Source organism: Macrobrachium rosenbergii, chromosome 10, assembly GCF_040412425.1.
Source record: "Macrobrachium rosenbergii isolate ZJJX-2024 chromosome 10, ASM4041242v1, whole genome shotgun sequence".
NCBI lineage: Eukaryota > Metazoa > Arthropoda > Malacostraca > Decapoda > Palaemonidae > Macrobrachium > Macrobrachium rosenbergii.
Genome location: NC_089750.1, coordinates 25,558,774 through 25,582,534, shown reverse-complemented (window position 1 = coordinate 25,582,534; position 23,761 = coordinate 25,558,774). Strand labels below are relative to the sequence as shown.

The following is a 23,761-nucleotide window of genomic DNA, read 5'->3' as shown; positions in this document are numbered from 1 at the left end:
CAGTATGTAACAGCTCGAGTCCACTCTCTGCCCGAAGGAAGAGAGGAAGGAGGCCAGTCACTCCTGCAGTCATTCACACATCCACAACCAAACATCTTAGGCGAGACACAACCCTGTCCTGTTAGAGGAACTGGGTAAGCTAGACTTGTTGAGCAGCCACCACAGGTCCCAAGGAAATAGTGTCCAAGGACTTGTGGGCAATGTCCCGAAGGCAGAAAGAGGTGAAAGTGGTCTGTCATGACCACATCCCAGTTTTCAGTACCTGAGGAACCGACAGGTTCTTCTGGAATGTGAGGGTTGGACCTAAGCCCCTGACTTCATGAGCTCTCGGGCGGAAGGTACCGGTGTCGTCTTCGCCAACAGCAGAGTACGCTCTCCTGATCATCTCATGAAGCCAGAAAGAAATTGTGTTCTTGGACACTTATTTCTTGGACGAACCAGTGCTAACGAAGATTTGTCAACACTCATGCCGGAAATGACAAGTCCTCTTCAGACAGTGCTGCAGCACTCTAACAGGACAAAGTAGCATTTCATCTGGGTCATTATCTACAAAGCCCTCTAGGGAGGGGATCATGAAGGACTCAAACCTAGCATCAGGGACCGATGGTTTTGAGTCTTCGCTAAGAAATCCCGGACGAAATCAATTGTAACTGATCCCCATCCCCTCAAGCGTTTAACACTGAAGGAAAGTCCATGCAGTTTTCCAACTCTCTTCGCTGATGCCAGGGCAAGCAGGAAGACGGTCTTGAGGGTTAGATCCCTGTCTGATGACTCTCGTTAGTGAAATCTCCAATGAGGAGATGTCTAAATCCTTCAGCTGCAAGACTAGACCAAGTGCAGCCCTACAGCCTTTCATGGCTGAAACAGAGAGAAGCTTCTCTTGGTGGAGGAAGACGAGGAAGTCTGACCTGCTGAATAGTAGCTCTGACCAGAGAAGATGGCCCACTTTCTCTGGTATACTGCTGCAGAGAATTGTCTGAGGTGTCCAGCCATCTCTGTTACTGCTCGGAGCAAAAAGCCTCTCGCTCGAAAGACACAGGAACTGCACTGCCTGGTGGTACCGCTCTACATGTGGTTGACACAGGAGGTTGGTCCAGGGAGAAATCTCTCTCGGTGCCTTGGAGAGCAGAGCTAGCAGGTCGGGATACCTCAGGGTGACCAACACTTGGCTGATCACCTTGGGAATCACACATAAAAGAGGGAGGGCGTAGACATCAAGGTTGTCCCATGAGTGCTGAAAAGCATCCTCCGCAGTGGCCCATGGGTCCAGCACGACCGAACAGAGGACCTGAAGTTTTCTGTTGTGCCGGGTGGTGAACAGATCTATGACTGGATGCCCCCACAGATCAAACAACCTCTCTGTGATGTCCGAGTGAAGGGACCACTCCGTCTCTATCACTTGATTCTGGCGGCTGAGCTTGTCTGCCGCTACATTCCTCTTGCCCAGAATGTGTCTGGCTGACAGCTCTACAGAGTGAACTACCACCCACTTGTGCACCTGCATCGTCAGCTGGTGAAGCGAAAGGGGTACCAGACCCCTCTGCTTGTTGACATATGCCATCACTGTGGTGTTGTCGCTCATCAACACCACAGTGTCTCATCGCTTGATCCTGAAACTCTTGGAGGACCAGAAAGGCCACCTTGAGCTCCAGGATGTTGATGTGAAGGTGCTTGTCATCTCTGTTCCACACTCCAAAAGTCAGCAACTCCTCCAGGTGTGCGTCCCATCCCTCGGTCGATGCACCTGGGAACAGAAACATGTCCGGAGGGGAAGTATGCAAGCATACTCCTATTAAGAGGTTCCTGTCATCCAGCCACCAGTCTAGATCCTCTCTCACTTTCCCTGAGAGAGGAATGAAAAAGGATTGAGGGTCTCAAGACTGGGGCCAGTATTCCTTCAGTCTCCACTGAGGGGAACAAAGGTGAAGTTGCCCATGAGGGACCAGCTTCTCCAATGACGACAGTTGACCAATGACAACTTGCCACTGCCGAGCCGGCTGCTCCCGTCGAGACAGGAACAGCTGTGCTGCCTTCCTGAACCTACTGATACAAGAGTCTGAGGGGAAGACTCTGGCTGCTAACTAACTACCAGCATGCCTAGGTACCTTATCCTCTGCTTGGGGGCAAGATCGGACTTCTCGAGATTTACTACAATCCCTAGGTCATGGCTAAACTCGAGGAGTTGATCTCTGTCCTGAAGTAACTGCAGCATCTCACCAGGACAAGCCAATCATCAAGATACCTCAACAAACATGTCCCGTGTGAATGGGCCCAAGCTGACACCAGGGTGAACACTTGCATGAACACCTGAGGAGTGGTCGAGAGCCTGAAACAGAGTGCCCTGAGCTGGAGCACTGCCTCCCCGAGGATAAAGCGAAGGTACATGCAAGAGGATGGATGGATGGGTATTTGGAAATACTGTACGCATCCTTCAAGTCGACTGTAAGCACGAAGTCATTCTCCCTGATGGAGGCGAGCACAGAGCACGCCGTCTCTAATGTGAACCGTGTCTGGCGAACGAATTGGTTCAAGGGGGAGAGGTCTGTGACTGGTCTCCAACCACTCCAGGCTTTCTCTATGTGAAAGACGCAGCTTTAAAAGCCTGGGGACCTATCTGATGCAACTTCCATAGCACCCTTTCTCACCATGGCTTGTACTTCTTGCCTGAGTGCGAGATCCTTCTGCGAACCATGAGCGTAGGTTAAGAGACGGACCAGAGAGTTGGTGAAGGGTGGTCAAGACTCGAAAGGAAGTAGATATCCCTCCTGAAGGACATCCACTACCCAGGTCTCAGCTCCATATCACTGCCATGTTGGCCAATGGCTCGACAGGCAACCCCCCACCAATGGCAGCAGCTGGAGGGGAATGCCACCCCTAGCGTTTCCCATTCTCCTTCATCCCCTTGCCCCCTTTTCCAGACTAGAAAGCTGGCTGAAAGGGGTACGAATGCATGCCCTTTCCAGCAGAAAAAGAGGCTGGGTGTTCCTGCCGGCGCCCATCGAAGCCTTGGTCTTCTTAGGGGCCAAGGAAGTGCTAACCTGACGCGACGGTCAGGCCGCAGTGGCACCCGAAGACCTAGAGGTCTTAGCCACTGCCTCATGGACAAGGCAGCCGCTGTCTTCGGCCTGACACTTGTCCATCGCAGAATCCATCAAAGTTCTAGGGAAGAGGGAGGTAGAACCCAGCAACGGTCCATTCCCTAAGGTCAATGCCAACTCAGGACCTACAGACCTGGCGATCCAAGTCAGGACAGCATCCCTTCTCTTCAACACCAAGTTTGCCCGCAGGTTTGCTGTCTGGTGGGCAAGATAGGAGATGGCTCTATCTTCGGACTGGCATAGTCTCCCAAAGGCAGAGTACTTTCCAGGAACAATAGCACCTGAGGAGGCAGCCACCTTGGATTCTGTGAACGATCACAGATCCAGCCAGGAGACTGCCTGGAGAGCTGCCATTGCAGTAGCTTCCAGGCTCGCTGCCTCTTGCTGCAAAATGGAGACCCCTTCCAAAACAAGATGTTACAGTAAGAGACCTGGGCCTAGATGAACCAGGTCCAGGTCAACCTGCTTGGTCAGCAAGGACCCCTACGAGGGTGCGTAAAATATCTTCTGTCACGGCAGAGGAGGGGAAGGAGCTTGTCCGTGCAGTTCGACCGAAGCGAATTCTCCTGCCCAGAATACCCCCTCAGCAAGCAAGGACCACAGCAGCCCCACTAAAACCTTTGGCTCCTTCTTAGGGCCCTAAAAGGTTTCAAGGCGCAAAGGACGTTCCACAGAAGAGGCCGTGGCCCCTTCCCCGAAATTATTTTGCTGACAAATCAGCGTGATGATCTCTGCAAAGGCCTTCTGTATTTTGGGGGCTGTCTGCATCCTGAGAAAGAGGACCATCAAGTCCTTCCAGGGTGAGGTCCTCCTGATCTACTCTCCTGGCAGGAGGGACAACCTCATCAGACCCCTTAGATCCATCCTGAACTACTCGGGTGCACGACTGGGTCGATCCGAGGACCGAGGCAGGAACGCAGGCCTTTGTAGCCAAACTCTGAGGAGAGGACTCTTCAGAGTTCCTCCTGTCTGTCTTGCGCCTCCCAGTAAAATCCCAGGAGGTTGAGAGGGCAGGTGAGGATCAGGCACTCCCACCATTCCTGCCAGAGGAACCAGCACGAGGGGCAGGCTGCGTGCAGTCATCAACCCGTGGTGATGATGGCAACATGGGTCCAGGAGAGCCCTTGCACCTTGGCGAAGCGCTGTCCTGAGGAAAGTGTACAGGCTGGCTGGCAAGAACTTGCTCTGTCCTCTTGATGTGCCCCAGTCTTCTTTGAGGCCGAAACCTTACAAGAGGACTGGACAGGAGACCTCCTCTCTGTCTCTCCAGATGTTCAGACCCTCGGGACCGAGGCACCAGGCAGGGAACCTGGCCGAGCACTGGTGGTGGTGCCAGCAGGAAGAGCAGAAACACCTGCACAACTCTGCTCTTTCTCTCACCCTGTGCCTGAATCATGACAGTGAGAGGTCTCTCCAGCACCGGTTCAGGATACCTGAGACTCCTTAGAGACTTGAGTACTTGGAGTGACTTAAAAACGAGATCAGACACAGTACCAGTCTCAGAAGTGGACCTCTTAGGACTGGCGACGAAAACACAAACAGAGGTCTGTGTGCCCGCAGCTCCCAAAACACAAGACCCTGGTGAGGTAAGCGATTCAGTTCCTGAGCCCAAAGGCCACGAAGGGCCAACGAGAGATCCCACTACTTCCCCTGTGGAGGGAGGCAGCTCCTTAGAAGCCCCATGGCATGATTTCTTAAGAGGTAGAGGCAGCATAGTTCACCACCAGAGCGCTCACCAGATGAGAGAAGAGGCCCTACAGGGAAGGAGGGCCTGAAAGACCCAAGGATTGCCAAGCTGCATCCAAATCAGTCGCCTGCTTGCCAAGGAACTGTTCGACCACCAAACTGGAAGGAGAAAAGGTCGGATTAGTGGAAGGAGACTCTTCTCACTCCAAGGGATAAATTTCCCCTGGAATGAAGAGAGGCCCCCCGAGAGGAGGTCGTCCTGATCGCCTGCTCCCCAACATCATTCAATGCCTGACGAAGCGAGCGAAGACGACGAAGGAGAGTTCTCTCCTAAAGGAGGGACAGCCAGAAGGGGAAGCTTGCCGGGAGAGAGAAACGAGGAAGAAGGGTTAGCCACCAAGGGCATAATCGGGGGCGTATACTGTAACCCTCAGACGACGCCTTGGCAGCCTTCCTCCGATACCATTTCCTCCCTTCAAACTTCACCCACTGCTCAGCTGACCAGGAGTAACCCTCAACACAAGTAGAATCACGTGAGCAAACACGCCCCCTGCAGGAGGAACAGATGGCATGAGGATCCACATCAACATACGAGCAGAAACTACCACATTTCTTGCTGCTAACCCCAGGAGACACACGCTGAGGGAAGGCAGTCTTACGAACAGGCTTGTCAGATTCATGGGTTTGCATAATTAAAATGACAAGGAAAACACAAAGAAAGAAAGATCCCATCGGGAAAAACAGCTCAATGACAGTCAGGGCAGAGAGGGAAGAACACACATCTGCACCAAACGAATGCCGAAAGCAAATTGGAATGTTTATGTCCAGGCAGGCGGGACTCCCACCTACCGGATGGTAGTTAACTGCCTAACTACTGTTTGAAAGTTCAACAGCTGTTTCCAGTTCTGCTGTAAGTAAATTCCTAATGTAAAGGACCGATGGTTTGTAATACTGTGTAGGAACAAGGTAAATTATCAAATGAATACAGTATATTGATACTAATGTAAGTAAATTGTAAAATAAGGAAAACTGCTTTAGGGGAGTATTGCACTGCATCTTCACTTGAACTTTGAGATTCCAATTAGACAACATCCAAAGGGAGACCGTTCCACAGTCCAACAGTAAGAGGAATAAAAGACCTTTGGAACTGGGAACTTTGACAGCCAGGCACAATTACTGCATATTGTTGTTGCTGTCCAGCAAATCTGGTTGCTCTAATCAGCAAAAGAGGATCAAGTATCAATTGTCAATATGAAGGATCTCTGTTAAAATGCAACTTATGAAAAAATGACAAACAAGAGATCATCCATTGATGATCCAAGGTGTAACTGCTAATGTTAGGAAACAAAAACCTTCCACCATAAACCACTTTCTCTAAAAGAGATGAATCTCTGGCAGAGTTCCAACATTCACACCATGGAACAGTATTCTAGTAAAGGAAGAACAAATGACCCAAAACAGGTTGGACTAATTTTATCACTGTTATAAATATATGAGGCCTTCTGTACAATACCTAACTTCCATGCAGCATTTGCTGATGCTCTCATTAAAAGTTTCTCAAAAGTAAGATGTAAGTCATAAGCTACAACAAGTAGAGCAGAATATAAAATTTTGGCCAAAGGCAAGTGCTGGGACCTATGAAGTCATTCAGCACTGAAGGGGAAACTGAGAGTAGAAGGGTTTTAAAGGTGTAACAGGAGGAAAACTGCGCAGTTGCACTACAAAACAATATTAGAAGAGGGTGGAAAATAAGATGGAAGAAAGAGGATATGAATGGAGGTACAGTAAAAATAAAAGAAAGGGGTTGCAGTTAGGGAATGAAGGGACACAGCAAAGAACCTCATGTAATGCCTACAGTGCACAACATGAGGTGCACTGACAGCACTCCCCCAACAGAGTACACCATGTACAGTGAAAGCTTCAGATTCATTTAGCAGAATCCCATCCACTTGAAGGGAAGGATGGGGTGGAAAATCAGTACAGGATCTACTGATCAATAGTGTTTTCCATGTACTGGAGTTCAGCCTCATATCCCACCAATTACACCATTCACTAATCTGGCCCTTGTCAAAGTTGAGACTAAGGGCAGCTTCATTTCTTACAAATGGAGACTTTTCGACATCCGCAAGTTTTGCATCATTAGCATACTGAACAATCTTGTTTTCGAGGCCAACAACCGTATCACTAGTATACAATAAAAATAACAGTGGACCAAGAACACTAGTCTGTGCACAACACAATAAGTCTTGGTTTGCTAAAGATACCATCGACAGCAACTTGCTGCTGCCTACCCGTGAGGAAATCTTGAAGTAATCATAAAATATATCCACCCACTCCAAGATTCTGAAGTTTATATGCAAGTACCTTATGATTTACTAAATCGAAAGACGCACTAAAATCTGTTTGAATTACTCTAAACTCGGAACCCTTATCAAGGTTCTCTTGCAAGTGGCATATCAAATCAAAGAGAGTATCACAGGCACTTAACTGCTTACTATATGCATACTGACTATCAGCTAACAATCCTTTGGATTCCACAAGATTGTAAAGTGGCTTTAAAATAAGTTTTTCTGCAACTTTGAACAGCAAAGGAAGAACATAAATTGGCCTGCAGTTACTGCAGTCTGTAGATATACCAATCTTTGGAACAGACACTGTGTTACTAAGCAGGTGTATGTGAGAACATCAGGTGTAAGCAGGATTCTAAGTCATGCTGGCTTGACAAGCACTGGAAATCCAATGAGCAGTATTTCTACATGTCAATATTTGTTTTTAATTTTATCATCACTATATGGGCTACAAGATTTTAAGCCTCAAACCTCTATATTAAATACCAGACCAACACAGTACAAGAGTTTATAACTTGCTGGAGGGAACTAGTACTATGATAAAACTAAGATCAAATGGTAGGAAGTGACCTAATGTGTAGAAAAAAAAACTGATAGACCTGCTTTTGAGGATGTGAAGGGAAGACATGGCTTGGGAGAAAAAATTGGGAGAAGCAGTACTGGAATCTTACCAAAAAACAGGCGGATGCTGTAGTTCTACCTACTTACATGTACGGGTATGCTTACAAGACATAGAAAATACACAATAATCATGAAAAATACAGTAATACCTTGTGTACACACATTTTGGGTTATGCCAATTCACAGAGCCACAAAATTTTCATTGGAACCTAACAAATGTCCATCCACAATTTTTTCAGACATGCGAAATTTACGAATTCCTTGAAAAACCCTCCAGAAGTGTTTATTTTTAATTTTTGAAGTAATTTATAAGTTTTCATGCTTTTAAGTATACAACAGGTAAGAAAAAAATACTGTAAATACTTGAATTAATATTTATCTTTTAAAAATTTACCTCTCCATTACATAGCTTTCACTTCCATGCCAGCAGGAGTTCGACAGATTAAAAAAAAAAAGAGAGAGAGAGAGAGAGAGAGAGAGAGAGAGAGAGAGAGAGAGAGAGAGAGAGAGAGAGAGAGAGAGCACTCGGTTTTCTATGAATATCCTTTTTCTATCCATCTACTTCCTCCACCCCCCACCAGGACTCCCACATTTGAAACAGGAGGTTGGCAAAGTGAAAATCAACCAACCCTAAAGGCTACTTAGTACATAATATTGTACAAAATAAGTGTTTGCTTTAATCAGTGAATCAATCCATAGGCTATTAACGCCGCCTTAGGAGGATTGTCACTCAGGTATGAGATCCTCATCATGAAGATAGCTGAGGTCTCTTTGGAGGATGCCCCATAAGCAAAAGGAGGGGTAGGATTACTGTGCCAAAACCCTGCAGAGACAATGATGGATAACTAACATGTACATATGTACAAAAAGGTATACATCTAATACTCAACACTGAGTACCTCCAAGTTTTCCAAACACCACAACCAGGTTTAAAAGGTAGTAGACCAAAAAAGATTACCTACTGGTTCAGGACATAACATATCCCCTACACAAACCAGAGGAGTTAATGGTCTGCAATAATTGTATTCAATCTCTGCACCATAAAGATAAACCAAAGCAAGTATACATGATTACCATGCACTAAGTGACTTCAATATCTTATCCAAGGATACGTTTTCAAATTTAAAAGTTGTATAGCCATTGCTCACATGTCCAGAAGCTTACCTTCCAATAAGGATAAAAATTAGCATGAACGTCCTTAACCAAAGACCAATGAAAAGGTCATTGCATTTCTACTCTTAGGAAACTCTGGTTTCTATATCACTCAAGACAGAACCTCTACATCAGGTTTAACTCTGCTAGAGTAATTCCAACAATCCTTACAGACAGTACTGGACCCCCAAAAGGTCAAGTGCCTAAAACCCTAGTGACTCCAGGTTAGGTAAAGATACTGTTGTAGGTAAGGGCCTAACCCAAAACTGTACTTAGCTTGAAATAAGGCAAAGACAATTGCCTTGTCTTAGCAAGGCCTATCTTATCTAAGATTGTGGCTCTCTAACTCTTTAGCTGCGTCTAAGGCTACTGTGAAGTTTCCATAGAAACTTTTTTACAAGGGGCTAGTTCTAAACAGTTCAAAGGTCGACAAAATAATGAACTGAGGAACAGCATACAGATTCCAAGGTAAAGTGTGTAGCAGAGACTGGGGAAAATCCCTTTAACACCTTGAAAAACATCTAGATTTCTTTGTCCTCAGACAAGCCTATAGCCAAAGCCAACAAGGCCCTTTAGCCTTTAAAGCTGCTACCAAGAAGTTTCCTCATGTTTGGGAAACAACAGAAACCTAACCATGTTGTTTATAGAGGTACCGGTGCCGGAAAAAACCCCTTAATGTGGGACCATGACTTACAACCTCACCACTGGTGTTGGAAGAATTGATCAGTAGATTCTCTCCCAGCACTGGTAATGGCATTCTGCATTCTGTAATTCTTTTACCATATCACAGATCCAAGGGCTACCAAGTGAGGGTTTAATTGCTTTAACCCTTAATGGATGAATCCCCTCTGAGGAGCATTAATATCACGCACCATACGATTTGGCTGTATTGAGCAGGAAAGAGTTTCCAATACTTCAATGCCCCATAAATGAATTGTGGCAACTGAAGAATTCAGCTCAGCTCAGTTGTGGGCATCTCATGGGATTTAGTATTGTTCTTGCCTTCAAGGAGGATGTCTTGCTCCTTTCTCTCCCATGACGTCTTTTTATTTATTTGCTCACAAACATATCCGGGGATTGCTGTTGCTTTTAATTCTTATCTTTTACAATATGATGCCAGTTATAATTGTAATTTTGCAAAGAAATATAAAAAACATATAAAAATCCAAAAAAAGTTACTGCATTTCCCAATCTCAGTAAATTTACATAAATATTTTACAACAAATATGCTCAGAATTTGTTATTGATTTTGTTCTTATGATATTGTGTGAGCTGTAATTATAATTTTACAAAACAAAATAAAATAAATTATTAGAAAAAATATGTATAACTTGGTAAAATTTATGAGTGTTTTGTGAAAGAGGCCCCACACAGGGTTGTAAATAATCACTTTCAACTTCCCGTGGAAGGTAGGGAAATTTTTTTAGAATTTTTTTTCTTATACCCTGTGCATTTACATATCTTCTGCTTTCCATTGATGTGATTTTTCTTAAATTGGCCAACCTAAAAGTCTCCCCGGTCTTGGGAGTTGCATGACATATAATTAGCCAATTCCTTAAGGGTTAAGAGACTTTTAATAAAGATTCAAACAGCTTTAGAGGCACAAACTAAATCCATCAACATTCCCAAAAAGAGTTACGGTGTACCAGGCACCTGTGGTCCAGGTTGTAAGCAATGCCTAGTACAGCATTACCTATAACAGAAGACAAAGACCTAAAAATCTATTGGCTGGAACTGACAGCATTTAGAGTAACTAGGAGACTAAGAACTTAATGAAGTTGCCTATAGAGGTGCATGCTCAGGAAATACCTCCAGCCCAACTCCCGAAGAGAGAAATTAACCACTGCCCCTAAAAACACTAGTAGTTGAACCTCTTGGCAACTTAGGATAGATCCTCAGTCCATACCACGCAAACTTCAATCTAACACAAATTTGGCAATTGGAAGTTTTAGAAGAACTTTCTTGAGTACGAGTTCTAAGGAAAAATACTAAAGAGGCAATAAAACTCAAGATCATTCCCCCTAGGACACCAAGGTACCACTAGGAACATCCTACATTCCTTGGATTCTTTAAAATTAATAAGCATCTCTCCTCCTCTCATAAAAAGATAAATGTAAGGTTTCATAACCAATTAATATTGATGAAAACACCCGCTAAATCAGTCAGAGGGCCTGGAAGTGGAAATTAAATATTGGTAACTTTCTGCTCCAAGTGACTAATGTGCCTACATACAGATTTATTACTTCTTAAAGAATTGACATAGTTAAAAATTCAGAGCCATTCTGTGAATACTATTCTTCTTGTTAGTTGATCCTATCCAGAACAACACAAGGAAATGCAAAATTCTTCCCTGCTTCTGTTCAAAGAAGTGTCTTTCCTATTCTCAGTAAAAGGAATAAACAATAATATCAACATCTAGTTGGATTAAAGATATTTAATGATGTCTTAAATATATATATATATATATATATATATATATATATATATATATATATATATATATATATATATATATATATATATATATATATATATATATATATATATATAGTAAAATACTACATTTGTAAACAAATCATAGCAATGATATAAAAAAAGGAAAATAAAAGGGAAAATTTTAGTTCATATATATTTTTCAATATAGACATTTCTCCATTATTTTTTTAAGTACAGCTTTTAACCTTCTTGGCATTGAATGTATAAATCTTTGAAATATTGTGCATCCATGTCTTCAAACCAAAACTATGGCATCCTTCAATTTGGGAGAGGACGTTTTCTCATCTGCTATATGCCTTCAGTTTCCGTTTCATGTATATTTTCAATCGGGTTTAAATAATTGCCTGGCCAGTCCAATTTCTGAATATAAATTCCTTAAGAAGGTTTGTGACCTTGTGAAATCGGTGGCAAGGTGCTCCATCTTGCATAAATACACGCATGCCCAAAAGTTCCTTGTAAGGACTAATTCATTTTCAAGACATTTTCATAAATCTCTCCATTCATTGTCGTGCTCTCTGGGAGAAAATATAATCCCCACTACCCCCATATCCGCTGAAACATCCCCATACCATCACATAAGCTGGATGTTTCACAGTCTTGACTGTGTATTTTGATGCATAGCGGTTAGATCCTTGGGGCCTCCTGACTTTCTTGCCAGCGCTATGAATAATGTGGAAGTTAGATTCATCGCTAAAACTACCCTTTCCCAATCCTTTTCAGTCCACTTCAAATATTTTCTGCAAAAAGCCATCCTTTTTTTCATAGGCTTAGTGAGGAGTGGCTTCTTTGCTGCAAACCGACATGGTTTCTGCAATCGATGTTGCACGGTCCGTTCAATTTCCTAAGCAGATCAGGGTTTTGAGACTAAAATTTTGGCTGGCATTGATGGATGTTCCATAACAATCCTTTTTAAAATGTTATCCGTTCTTTTTGTAGTTTTTCGTGGCCTCCTGAGCCTTTCTTCCGCTTCAGTGATGAATCAAGGTCTCCTGTCTTGGGCGGTTGCACCACAATGAGACGGTGCTTTTAGAGATTCTCTCTCTTGCAATAGCTGACTTGACTTGCCAGTTTTCCATAGGGTCACAATTTCTGCTTTCTTAACCAAGGATAAGGAAGTTTTATTAATTCATTAGCTAGCGCAAGAGCGCCAAATGTAATGGGGCAAGCAGACCTTTGTGATAGCTTGTATCACTGAAGTTTAGAAACTCATGGTACCGAACAGCGAGACAATACAGGCTGCCAGACGAACGATAAATTGGGAAAATATATACTTCTCGGGCGGAAATTTATTACAGTAATATAAAGTACTAATTTTTTTTTTTTGCGCTTCAACTGTATATATATATATATATATATATATATAATATAATATATATGCACACACAGTAATACCCCAAACTTGTGCGATTCAATTGCAAAATTCATACACGAACTTTTCATTGAAACCTAACTAATTGTCATTACAGACACATGAACATTTGCGAATGCAAAACCCTGCAAAAGTGTTTACGTTTAATTTTTTATGTAATTTATAAGTTTTCAAGCTTGCAAGTATAAATTAAATAACAAATAATAAAAGTAATAATTTCTCTCTCTCTCTCTCTCTCTCTTTGACTGAGATGAGAGTATTTTTATGGTACATGTATAAGTTTATTTGTTTGTATAAATAAATTTTTTACCTAATAAAAGTACTAATTTTCAAATATTAATAAGATTAAATAATAATAATAATAATAATAATAATAATAATAATAATAATAATAATAACAACTGTAATTACAAAATTCATATTATTTTAAACAAACAAATATCTTACAAATATCTCGAAGGCAAAAGCTGTCAGACATGTTGGTTTAACATGACAAGAAGGGGGAGTGTTGCTGATTAGTGGGTCAAAGGTTTCTTACTAATTCTCTCTCTCTCTCTCTCTCTCTCTCTCTCTCTCTCTCTCTGTGTCCGTAATAATTCATAAAAATTTCACTCTCTTAAGTAAGGACAACTGTTATCTCTCTCTCTCTCTCTCTCTCTCTCTCTCTCTCTCTCTCTCTCTCTCTCTCTCTCTCTCTCTCTCTCTCGTTCGTAGTTAGCGCAACCTACGTATTACTGTTCTCTGTACACTAGATAATTTTAAATTGATCTAATTTTACCTGTATTGTTTACAAACTGTAAATGAGCCATTCTAAAACACAGAGCATTTCAGAACAAAGCGAAAGAGACAGAATAAAGACGTGTTTAAAAATGAGGTTGAGAAGACTTCTAAAAATAGACTGTGGAGAGGAGAGAGAGAGAGAGAGAGAGAGAGAGAGAGAGAGAGAGAGAGAGAGAGAGAGAGAGAGAGAGAGAGAGAGAGAGTATACTAATCTTCACACTCTCCTATATTTTTATGTCAACCATTTATTTCTTTTTTATGGGTAATGTATTAAGCTAACTTTTAAATGAAATTACACTAGCTTTAATTTCATTTAAAAGTTAGTTTAATACTCAATTTCCATCTTTTGATATCTAATGTAAGAATAACTGCTCTCTCTCTCATGTTATTCTCTCTGTCTCAGTAATAATTCATAAATAATTTAACTTGATATTTCAAGTAGGGACAATATCTCTCTCTCTCTCTCTCGTTATTTTCCGTCTCCGTAGTAACTGATAAATAATTTCACTCTCTTAAGTAAAGACAACCTTTATCTCTCTCTCTCTCTCTCTCTCTCTCTCTCTCTCTCTCTCTCTCTCTCTCTCTCTCTCTCTCTCTCTCTCTCATAGTTAGAACTCACACATTTTTACAACTTATTATTTCTCTGTACATCATTACCTGTACAATAGATAGTTTAAATTGATCTAATTTTACCTGTACTGTCTATGAAGTGTAAATGCGCTAGTGTGGCAAATATGTTCTAAAACAAAGAGACATAATAACTAAGAGTTGCATTAGCCCAAATAAAAAACACTGTTTGTTCGTGAAAAAGCATTTCAGAACAAAGAGAAAGAGACATAGAATAAAGAAGTTATTAAAAAGAGGTTGAGAAGACTTTTAAAAATAGATCGGTCGGAAGGGGAGAGAGACAAATTCTCTTCCAGCTTCGCTGAAGATAAGGGAAAATGCCCTCTTATCTTTGAGTCCATTATACTCTATCATGTGTCATAGTGTTTTCATTACGACACAATACCCGGCTACAAGACCAGGCTAGAAAAATATTTCTTTGATACTAGTCTAGTCACTATGGGAGCACTGGTACACCATGGGGGTAACTCCTTTGAAGACTCAACAGCGACTACCAAAAATAGGTTTTTCCTATGTCAAAACCTGTTTTTTATGTCAACCATTTATTTCTTTTTTTAAGGGTAATGAATTAACCTAACGTTTACATGAAATTACAGTAATTTCATTTAAAAGTTAGCTTAATAATTGGAGAGCAAGATTAGGGTCCTATTCAGTGTTTAAACTTTAGAAATAAGCATTTATTACCCTTCTTAGAGACCATGCCAAACTTACGTGAAAATTTGCCCTGTGCAAGGGGTTCTGAAACCTAATCTTGCGTAAGTTCAGGGAATGTATGTATGTATGTATGTATATACATATATATAACCATAAATTTTATAAAGAGTATGGATAATAAACCAATGTAGAAACGTTTGAATTAAAGCTCATGGTAAAAGATGAAAAATTAAGAATAAAACATGATAAAAAATTATAGAATTCAGCCGCACATGCAGATGCCTAGGCAGAGACATAAGCGCATAATTTAGTTAAGTAAAATGAAGTGGAGTCTCCAAAATGAAGAGTAAGATTTTTTCCTTTTTCCATGTTTTTTTATTTTAGTTATTTATTCATTATAGTTTATCATTATCTATATTAACCCTTTAACGCCGACTGGAAGTATTTTACATTGACAAAAGTTGTCTGTCGGGTGCCAAGTGGACGTAAAATACGTCGACTACAAAAAGTTTTTTTAAATATTCGCGGAAAAATACTTATAGGCCTTGTTTGCGAAAAATTTTAAATCACGCGCCTTGAGGGATGCTGGGAGTTCACGGATCACGCTGTTGTTTTGTTTACAAGTCTGACCCAGCTGCGCATGCGCAAATTTCTTTCTTATCCCAAAAGAAAGCATCAGCTAACTCTGCTGAAAATCTCAGAAATTCTTTAGTCACTTTGTCTTAATTTTTGCACCGTTTTCTATCAGCCTTTACATAAAGTTTTATATAAGAAAATGTGTGCAATTTCATGTAGAATACAACAAAAATAACTCATGGTAGTAGCTTTCATCAACTTTGACATTTTCATACAAATCACGATAAGTGCCAAAATTTCAATCTTCGGTCAACTTTGACTCGACCGAAATGGTCGAAAAATGCAATTGTAAGCTAAAACTCTTACATTCTAGTAATATTCAATCATTTACCTTCATTTTGCAACAAACGAGAAGTCTCTAGCACAATATTTCGATTTATGGTGAATTTTTTAAATAAACTTTTTCCTGACGTCCGCCCTAACTCTGCTGAAAATCTCAGAAATTCTTTAGTCACTTTGTCGTAATTTTTGCACTGTTTTATATTAGCTGTTACATAAAGTTTTATATATGAAAATGTGTGCAATTTCATGCAGAATACAACTAAAAATAACTCATGGTTGTAGCTTTTATCAATGTCGACATATTTTCAATGCAATTGTGTAAACATTCTAGTAATTTCAATATAAGTCATTTTGCAACAAACGATAAGTCTCTAGCCATATTTTGAATTATCAACCTTCAGTCAATTTTTACTCTACCGAAATGGTCGAAAAATACAATTGTAAGCTAAAACTCTTACATTCTAGTAATATTCAATCATTTACCTTCATTTTTCAAAAAGTGAGAAGTCTCTAGCACAATATTTTGATTTATGGTGAATTTTTGAAAAAAACTTTTTCCTTACGTCCACGCTAACTCTGCTGAAAATCTTGTAAGAGCCTGACACCGTCTCTTCCAAACACGTGTGTGTTCGTTGTCCATCGGAGTGGACAATACAACAAGAGCATCTCATTTTCTTTCTCTAAAGGAACTCGATTTCAACCATACAATATTTCCATCTGTTTCTCCTAACCATTGTTGTCTTGATGTATGTACAATCACCACTAATCTCTGAAATTCTTTAGTCACTTTGTCATAATTGTTGCACAGTTTTATATTAGCCGTTACATAAAGTTTTATATATGGAAATGTGTGCAATTTCATGTAGAATACAACAAAAAATAACTCATGGTTGTAGCTTTTATCAGTTTTGAAATATTTTCATATAAATCACGATAACTGCCAAAATTTCAACCTTCAGTCAACTTTGACTCGACCAAAATGGTCCAAAAATGCAATTGTAAGCTAAAACTCTTACATTCTAGTAATATTCAATTATTTACCTTCATTTTGCAACAAACGAGAAGTCTCTAGCACAATATTTTGATTTATGGTGAATTTTTGAAAAAAACTTTTTCCTTCCCTCCGCACGCGCTAACTCTGCTGAAAATCTCAGAATTTCTTTAGTCACTTTGTCGTAATTTTTGCACCATTTTATATTAGCCATTACATAAAGTTTTTTATATGAAAATGTGCGCAATTTCATGTAGAATACAACAAAAATAACTCATGGTTGTAGCTTTTATCAGTTTTGAAATATTTTCATATAAATCACGATAAGTGCCGAAATTTCAACCTTTGGTCAATTTTGACTCGACCGAAATGGTAGAAAAATGCAATTGTAAGCTAAAACTCTTACATTCTAGTAATACTCAATCATTTACCTTCATTTTGTAACAAACGGGAAGTCTCTAGCACAATATTTCGATTTATGGTGAATTTTTGAAAAAAACTTTTTTTATGTCTGTGCGTTTTGAATTCATGCATCATTGTGATAATATTTTCTCAGTGTTGTTGCTTTGATCGTTTTACAATTTGTTATATACCAAATTCATCGCAAGTTAGTGTACAATACAACGAAAAAAAATAGCTCATTAGCTTTAACCGTTTTCCTCACAGCGCGATTTGTATGTAATTATACATGAAATTTTTTTTTGCGCTGTCATATATTCCAATATTTATATATGATAATGATATTTTTTTTCATTTCTGATGGTTGCATACTAAACTTCAGGCAATGAGAAAAAAAGGAGCCAAAAATGAACTCTTAATCTTAAAAACTAAGCATGCTGTGATTTTTGAAAAAAACTTTCTTTCCGCTTTGGCGCTAACTCCCAAACCCTGCCGGCATACAGCAGACACTTTTGTAAATACAGGCTTGGCGTTTAAGGGTTAATACTGTATACTGTTAAATAAGAGGGAGATGATTAAGATCATCAGTAATAAAATAGTGGGACACTTAAGACCATAAGTTCACTAATATTTTGTTTTCAACAAAAACATTCAATAAAAAGCAAAAATATACATGATCAAAATGATTGTAATTCAACCTGTGAATTTTAACAATAAGTAAGACTATAAAATACATTTCCTCATATCAATCTTGGAGAAGGTTGTTTTTTATTGTTACTGACATTGTCATCAGTTTGCAGTCGTAAATCTGAGGACGGTCCGGGAATAGGATTCGTAAGTGATGACGCATCACCACAAGAGACTGCTGTGGGATTTTTCATACCACTATGTTAAAGTTAAAATTATTGAATTCATGTTTTCATGAAGAAATAATTATATAAAGCAAATTACTGAGTAACTTTTGCCATCAGCAGTCAAATAATCACGATCATGGTTAACGTTCAAACTTAGTGCCATCACGACATATGTATATACATAGAACAGAAGTAGAGGGCTGTCACTGGCTAGCAGATCTCCATGACAACCAGCCAGCCAATCAAGTTTTAGGTGTATTCTGTCTGGGAAAGAACCTTTGCTCAGAGAAGCTGACAATGATGTCTGATTTTGATATGCACACTTCCAGTAGACAAGAAACAGAGCACATGCTCAAAATTTCTTTTTGTTATAAGCACAGTATCTTCAAGCACAAGTTGCCTAAAGAAGGTGTTAACATTTTCAGCTGAGTAAATGACAATAAAAGCAGGAACAACCTTTTCAGCATTAAAAAATAACCAATACAAGCAGGACCTGCTGAATTTTTCTGTACAATATTAACACATAAAACTCAATTAACCCAAAAAAAATCTCTCCTTTACTCGCACCATTATTCTTTAAAAATAAAAGTCCCTAATACTGTTGGTATTTTGAAAGGTAAGCATAACTGTTTTTCACTGAAAAGAGTTGAAGCTCAGATCTGAGGAGTAACTCTCCTGGTAATAATACTTTATTTCACAGAAAATAGCAGAAATTCAGATCTGATAAGTAACTCCTATACATCAGGCTGATAATATTTCTTAAGTTTGGACAGCCTGAGCTGCTACTTGCAACACACAGGTTAAAACACAATCTTGAACTCTACAATAAATGGGCAACATGACAAAAATGCAATCCTGAATTCTTATGTTAAATGAGAAACATGATATACAGAGTACCTCATGATAAGAGGACTCACCCTTTTCTATTTGCTGTGTAACCCTTATCCCTCCCCTTCCCCCATCCACCATTCCTTCCTTTGGCCTGGGGAATCCCCATGGTAATTTACTATTCTTAAAAAACTATGGGTTATATGTGAAATAAAATTCATAACTGAATTACTTCACCCTTACATAATTATAATACTGTAAAGGTGATGACGAAACCTACAGTAAGAATCAGGATGCACATCCTGACATGCAGAATATTCTATGACATGGTAAATTTAAGAAAGAATAAACCTGAAAAAGAACTTAGACATGGTTAGAAATGCAAAAGAAAGAAAAAACTATGCTTTGTCACTGTATTTTAAACCAAGAAAAAGCTCAGGATGGTTTTGTACTTATATTGACAATATATTCAACAAATACTGAATATGCAAAATCAAAGCTTCTGAGACTAGTTGTAATGAAATACAAAATATGAAATAATTATAAAAGTTGAGACAAAAATCTTTGTTTTTCAGTACAAAATATGAAATAATTATAAAAGTTGAGACAAAAATCTTTGTTTTTCAGTTGTTCAATTAACGTTAGTAGGAGTACCTTTACTGGAAGTGTTCCTGCAACATAAGACTTCCCATAAACTGATGCCACTTCTCCAAAGTCTGTAAAATCAGCTGCCCATAGACCTTCATTCGATGGTTTCACTTCGAGAGAGACTTCACCACCTCCTTGAGGGTAAAAGCCCCTAGAAGAAAATTTGAAACAGCTTTGTTACAGTTTCTGTCTCTAAAGACATTAAATTAGTATGTAAAGTTAAAAGACAGCCTAGAAGAATATCTAAAGCCCAAGTTTTGGTTCAACATACATGTAAAAATTTGCATGTTTTTCAACACAATATGAGAAATGTTTAAAAATGACTTAATAAAATAGTTTTATGTAATACTGTACGCCTTTTCCCCCATTTTGCCTGTACAGTAATACCCTGAACTTGCACGATTCGAGTTGCACGAATTCACAGACGCGAACTTTTCATTGGAACCTAATTGTCATACACGTGTTTTTCACATACAAATGAACATTTGTGAATACTGAGAAACCCTGGAAAAGTGTTTAGGTTTAATTTTTTATGTAATTTATAAGTTTTCAAGCTTTTATGTGTAAATTAAATAACATTTAAATGATAAAAGTAATAATTTCTCTCTCTCTCTCTCTCTCTCTCTCTCTTTTTTACTGAGATGAGAGAATTTTTATGGTGCATGTATGTTTATTTGTTTTGTATAAACAAAATTTTTACCTAATAATAAGTACTAATTTTCAAATATTAATAAGACTGATAATAATAATAATATAACTGTAAATACAAAATTCGTATGTGATTCGTATATTAAACAAACAAATTTCTTTCAGTCATCTTTTGTTTGAAGCTCAAAGACAAAGCTGTCAGACATGTCAATTTAACATGACAAGAAGGGAAAGTGTTACTGATTAACGAGTCAAAGGTTTCCTACCAATTCTCTCTCTCTCTCTGTGTGTCATAATAATTCATAAAAAATTTCACTCTCTTAAGTCTCTCTCTCTCTCTCTCTCTCATCTCTCTCTCTCTAAAAACAACTCTCTTCTCTCTCTCTCTCTCTCTCTCTCTCTCTCTCTCGTTCATAGTTAGCGCAACCTACGTATTACTGTTTCTCTGTGTCTTTAACTGTACAGTAGGTTTACCTGTACTGTCTACAAAGTGTAAATGCGCCATTTTAAAACATAGAGACATAGAGCATTTCAGAACAAAGAGAAAGAGACAGAATAAAGAAGTTTTTAAAAAAGAGGCTGAGAAGACTTCTAAAAATAGATCGGTGGAATAGGTAGAGAGAAATAATACACTAGTCTTCACACACTCCTATATTTTTACGTCAACCATCCATTTCTTTTTTTAAAGGTAATGTACTAAGCTAACTTTTAAATGAAATTCCAGTAACTTTAATTTCATTTAAAAGTTATTTTAATATTAAATTTCTTTCTTTTGATATCTAACATAAGAACAGCTTCTCTCTCTCTCTCTCTCTCTCTCTCTCTCTCTCTCTCTCTCCTCTCATGTCATTCTCCGTCCCCACAATAATTCATAAATAATTTAACTTGATATTTCAAGTAAGGACAATACCTCTCTCTCTCTCTCTCTCATGTTATTCTCTCTGTCTCCATAATAATTGATAAATAATTTTACTCTCTTAAGTAAGGACAACCCTTCTCTCTCTCTCTCTCTCTCTCTCTCTCTCTCTCTCTCTCTCTCTCTCTCTCTCTCATTCATAGTTAGTGCTCACACATTTTTACAAACTATTATTTCTCTGTGTGTCTTTACCTGTACAGTAGATAGTTTAAATTGATCTAATTTTACCTGTACCGTCTATGAACTGTAAATGAGCTAGTGTGGCAAATACATTCTAAAACATAGAGGCATAATAACTAAGAGTTGTATTAGTCTCCAAATAAAATATACTGTTTGTCCATGAAAAAGCATTTCAGAACAAAGAAAAAGAGATGCAGAATAAAGAAGTTATTAAAAAGAGGTTGAGAAGATTTCTAAATATACATCGGTCAGAAGGGGAGAGAGACAGAAATTCTCTTCCAACTCTCTATTTTTATGACAACCATTTATTTCTCTTCTTAAGGATAATGTATTAAGCTAACTTTTAATGAAATTACAGTAACTTTAATTTCATTTAAAATTTAGCTTAATAATTTGGGAGCATGATTAGGGTCATATTTGGTGTTTAAACTTTAGAAATAAGCATATATTAGCATTTTTAGAGACTGTGCCAAATTTACGCGAAAATTCACCTTGTCTTAAGAGGACTGTCGTCTGCACTTAGCAATAGCTTGTGAAGCTGATCTTGAAAACCCCTTCCTTCCTAGGAGCTTCCTGACAGTTTGTAGCCTGTCAGGAGCCAGAGAGACAACCCCTGATGAAACCACCTGAAGTGGGGTTGTTGGAGTAGATGAGCTGTATGAGGTAGCAGTCTTTCCACCAGCAGGTTGAGAAGGTCCAGAAACTACTCTTTTGTTGGCCAAAACGGGCTACTAAAATCATTAATGATACATTCTGATGAGTCTGAAATTTGTTTACTACTTGCCTCACCATACTGGGAGGTGGGAAGGCATAGAGGTCCTTGTTTGAACAGTCCTGAAGCATGGCATCTGTTGCCCATGCTAACGGATCCAGGACTGGCAAACAAAACAGTGGGAGACGACGGTTTCTGGAGGTAGCAAACAGATCTAGGATTATGTCCCCATAACTTCCATTGATCCACGCAGACCTGATGATCCAGGGTCCACTCCATGGGCAAAACCTGCTTCTGGTGGCTTAATTCATCTGCCAAAACGTTTAGCTTCCCTTGAATGAAGCACGTCAGAAATTAAGTGTGATTTTGGTTTGCCCAAAGCAGACGGCCTCTTGCTGTTTCGTAAAGGAAGAATGAGTGCGTTCTCCCTTGATTCTTGATGTAAGACAGGGCAGTCGTGCTGTCTGAGTGGACTGCCACTGACCTGCTGCACACTCCTGACTTGAAAAACTGTAGTCCTAAATGAACCGCTTTCAGTTCTTTGGCATTTATAATGCAGTTTCTCTGCTCCGGGACCATGTCCCAGAGACTTCCTTGCTCCCTAGAAGAGCTCCCCAACCTAGATCCGACACATCCGATTAGAAGTCTAGCCTGGGGCTCAGAGGAAGGAGAGACTTCCCTTCCAACAGTCTTCCTTCGAAGCTCTACCAGAGCAGGTCTCTCTTTATTTCAGGGGTCACATGGAATATGAACGTGTCTGGGTAATTTTTCCTGTCACAGCTGATCCCTAAGAAAAACTGTAGCAGTCTCATATGTAGTTTGCCTAGGAGAAAAAACTGCTCTATGGATGATAACGTCCCCAGAAGGCTCATCTATTCATTGACAGAGCAGTATTCGAGAGAGCAAGAAACTTGTTTACCGTCCACAGATTAGACTCTTACTCTTTTCGGGGATGGAGAAACCCAAAAACTCAGAGAGTCTATCATCATCCCTAAATAGAGAATCTGTTGAGAAGGAGTCAGCTGGGATTTCTGCATGTTGATCAAGCCCAGATCCTGGGCCATGAGAAGGTCCTCCGAAGGTTCTCTGAATACTTCTCTTTCAATTGAGCCCGAAGGAGTCAATTGTCTAACTAAAGGGAGATCTTAAGAGGGAAGTGAGAACTCTGGTGAAAACTTATGGAGCCATCGAGAGACCAAAGCACAGAGCATGGAACTGGAATACTCTGTTCTCATATACAAACCTTAGATGCTTCCTTATGGAGCCATCAAGAGACCAAAGCACAGAGCATGGAACTGGAACACTCTGTTCTCGTATACAAACCATAGATGCTTCCTTGAGTCCAGATGTATAGGGACGAGGAAGTGTGTCCTGCATATCTATGTATGTCATCCAATCTCCCTGGCGAATGGATGACAGGACAGTTCGGTTTGTCTCCATCCTGAACTTTGTCATCTGGATGAAGACATTCAGGGCGCTGATGTACAGGATGGGACTCCACCCTCTGATGCCTTGGGACCACAAACAGATGGTTGTAGAATCCTGGGGAGTTCATGTTCTCGACTAACTCTATCGCCCCCTTCCTGGGGAGGAACAAAACTTCCTCTGAGGGCTAAAAACCTCTTTGAGCCTACGGAGTAGGCTGTCAATATTACTGGCTTACTGACCAAAGGAGGCTTGTCTTTGAAAGGGATGGTGTAACCCTCCCTCAGGACATTTACGGTCCAAGGTTCTGCCCCTTTCTCCCATCACGCCTCCCAGAAGAGAAGGAGTCTGGTTCCTACTGGAGTTTGGAGGACATAGTTTTCACTTACAGGAGGACGCTCTAGTTGAGGA

At 39.8% G+C, this 23,761-nt stretch overlaps 1 protein-coding gene across 2 annotated transcripts in view; it reads right to left on the bottom strand.

The window, feature by feature from the left end:
• Rtca (RNA 3'-terminal phosphate cyclase) overlaps positions 1-23,761 on the bottom strand; it is a 170,648-nt gene that overhangs the window by 56,130 nt on the left and 90,757 nt on the right. For both annotated transcript variants that reach the window (XR_010854267.1, XM_067110031.1), the window contains exon 6: positions 19,476-19,620. Coding sequence is in view for 1 of the 2 variants with exons in the window: in XM_067110031.1 (XP_066966132.1) it covers positions 19,476-19,620 (145 nt within the window). In the remaining variant the exon portion in view is untranslated. The remainder of the gene's footprint in view (positions 1-19,475; positions 19,621-23,761) is intronic.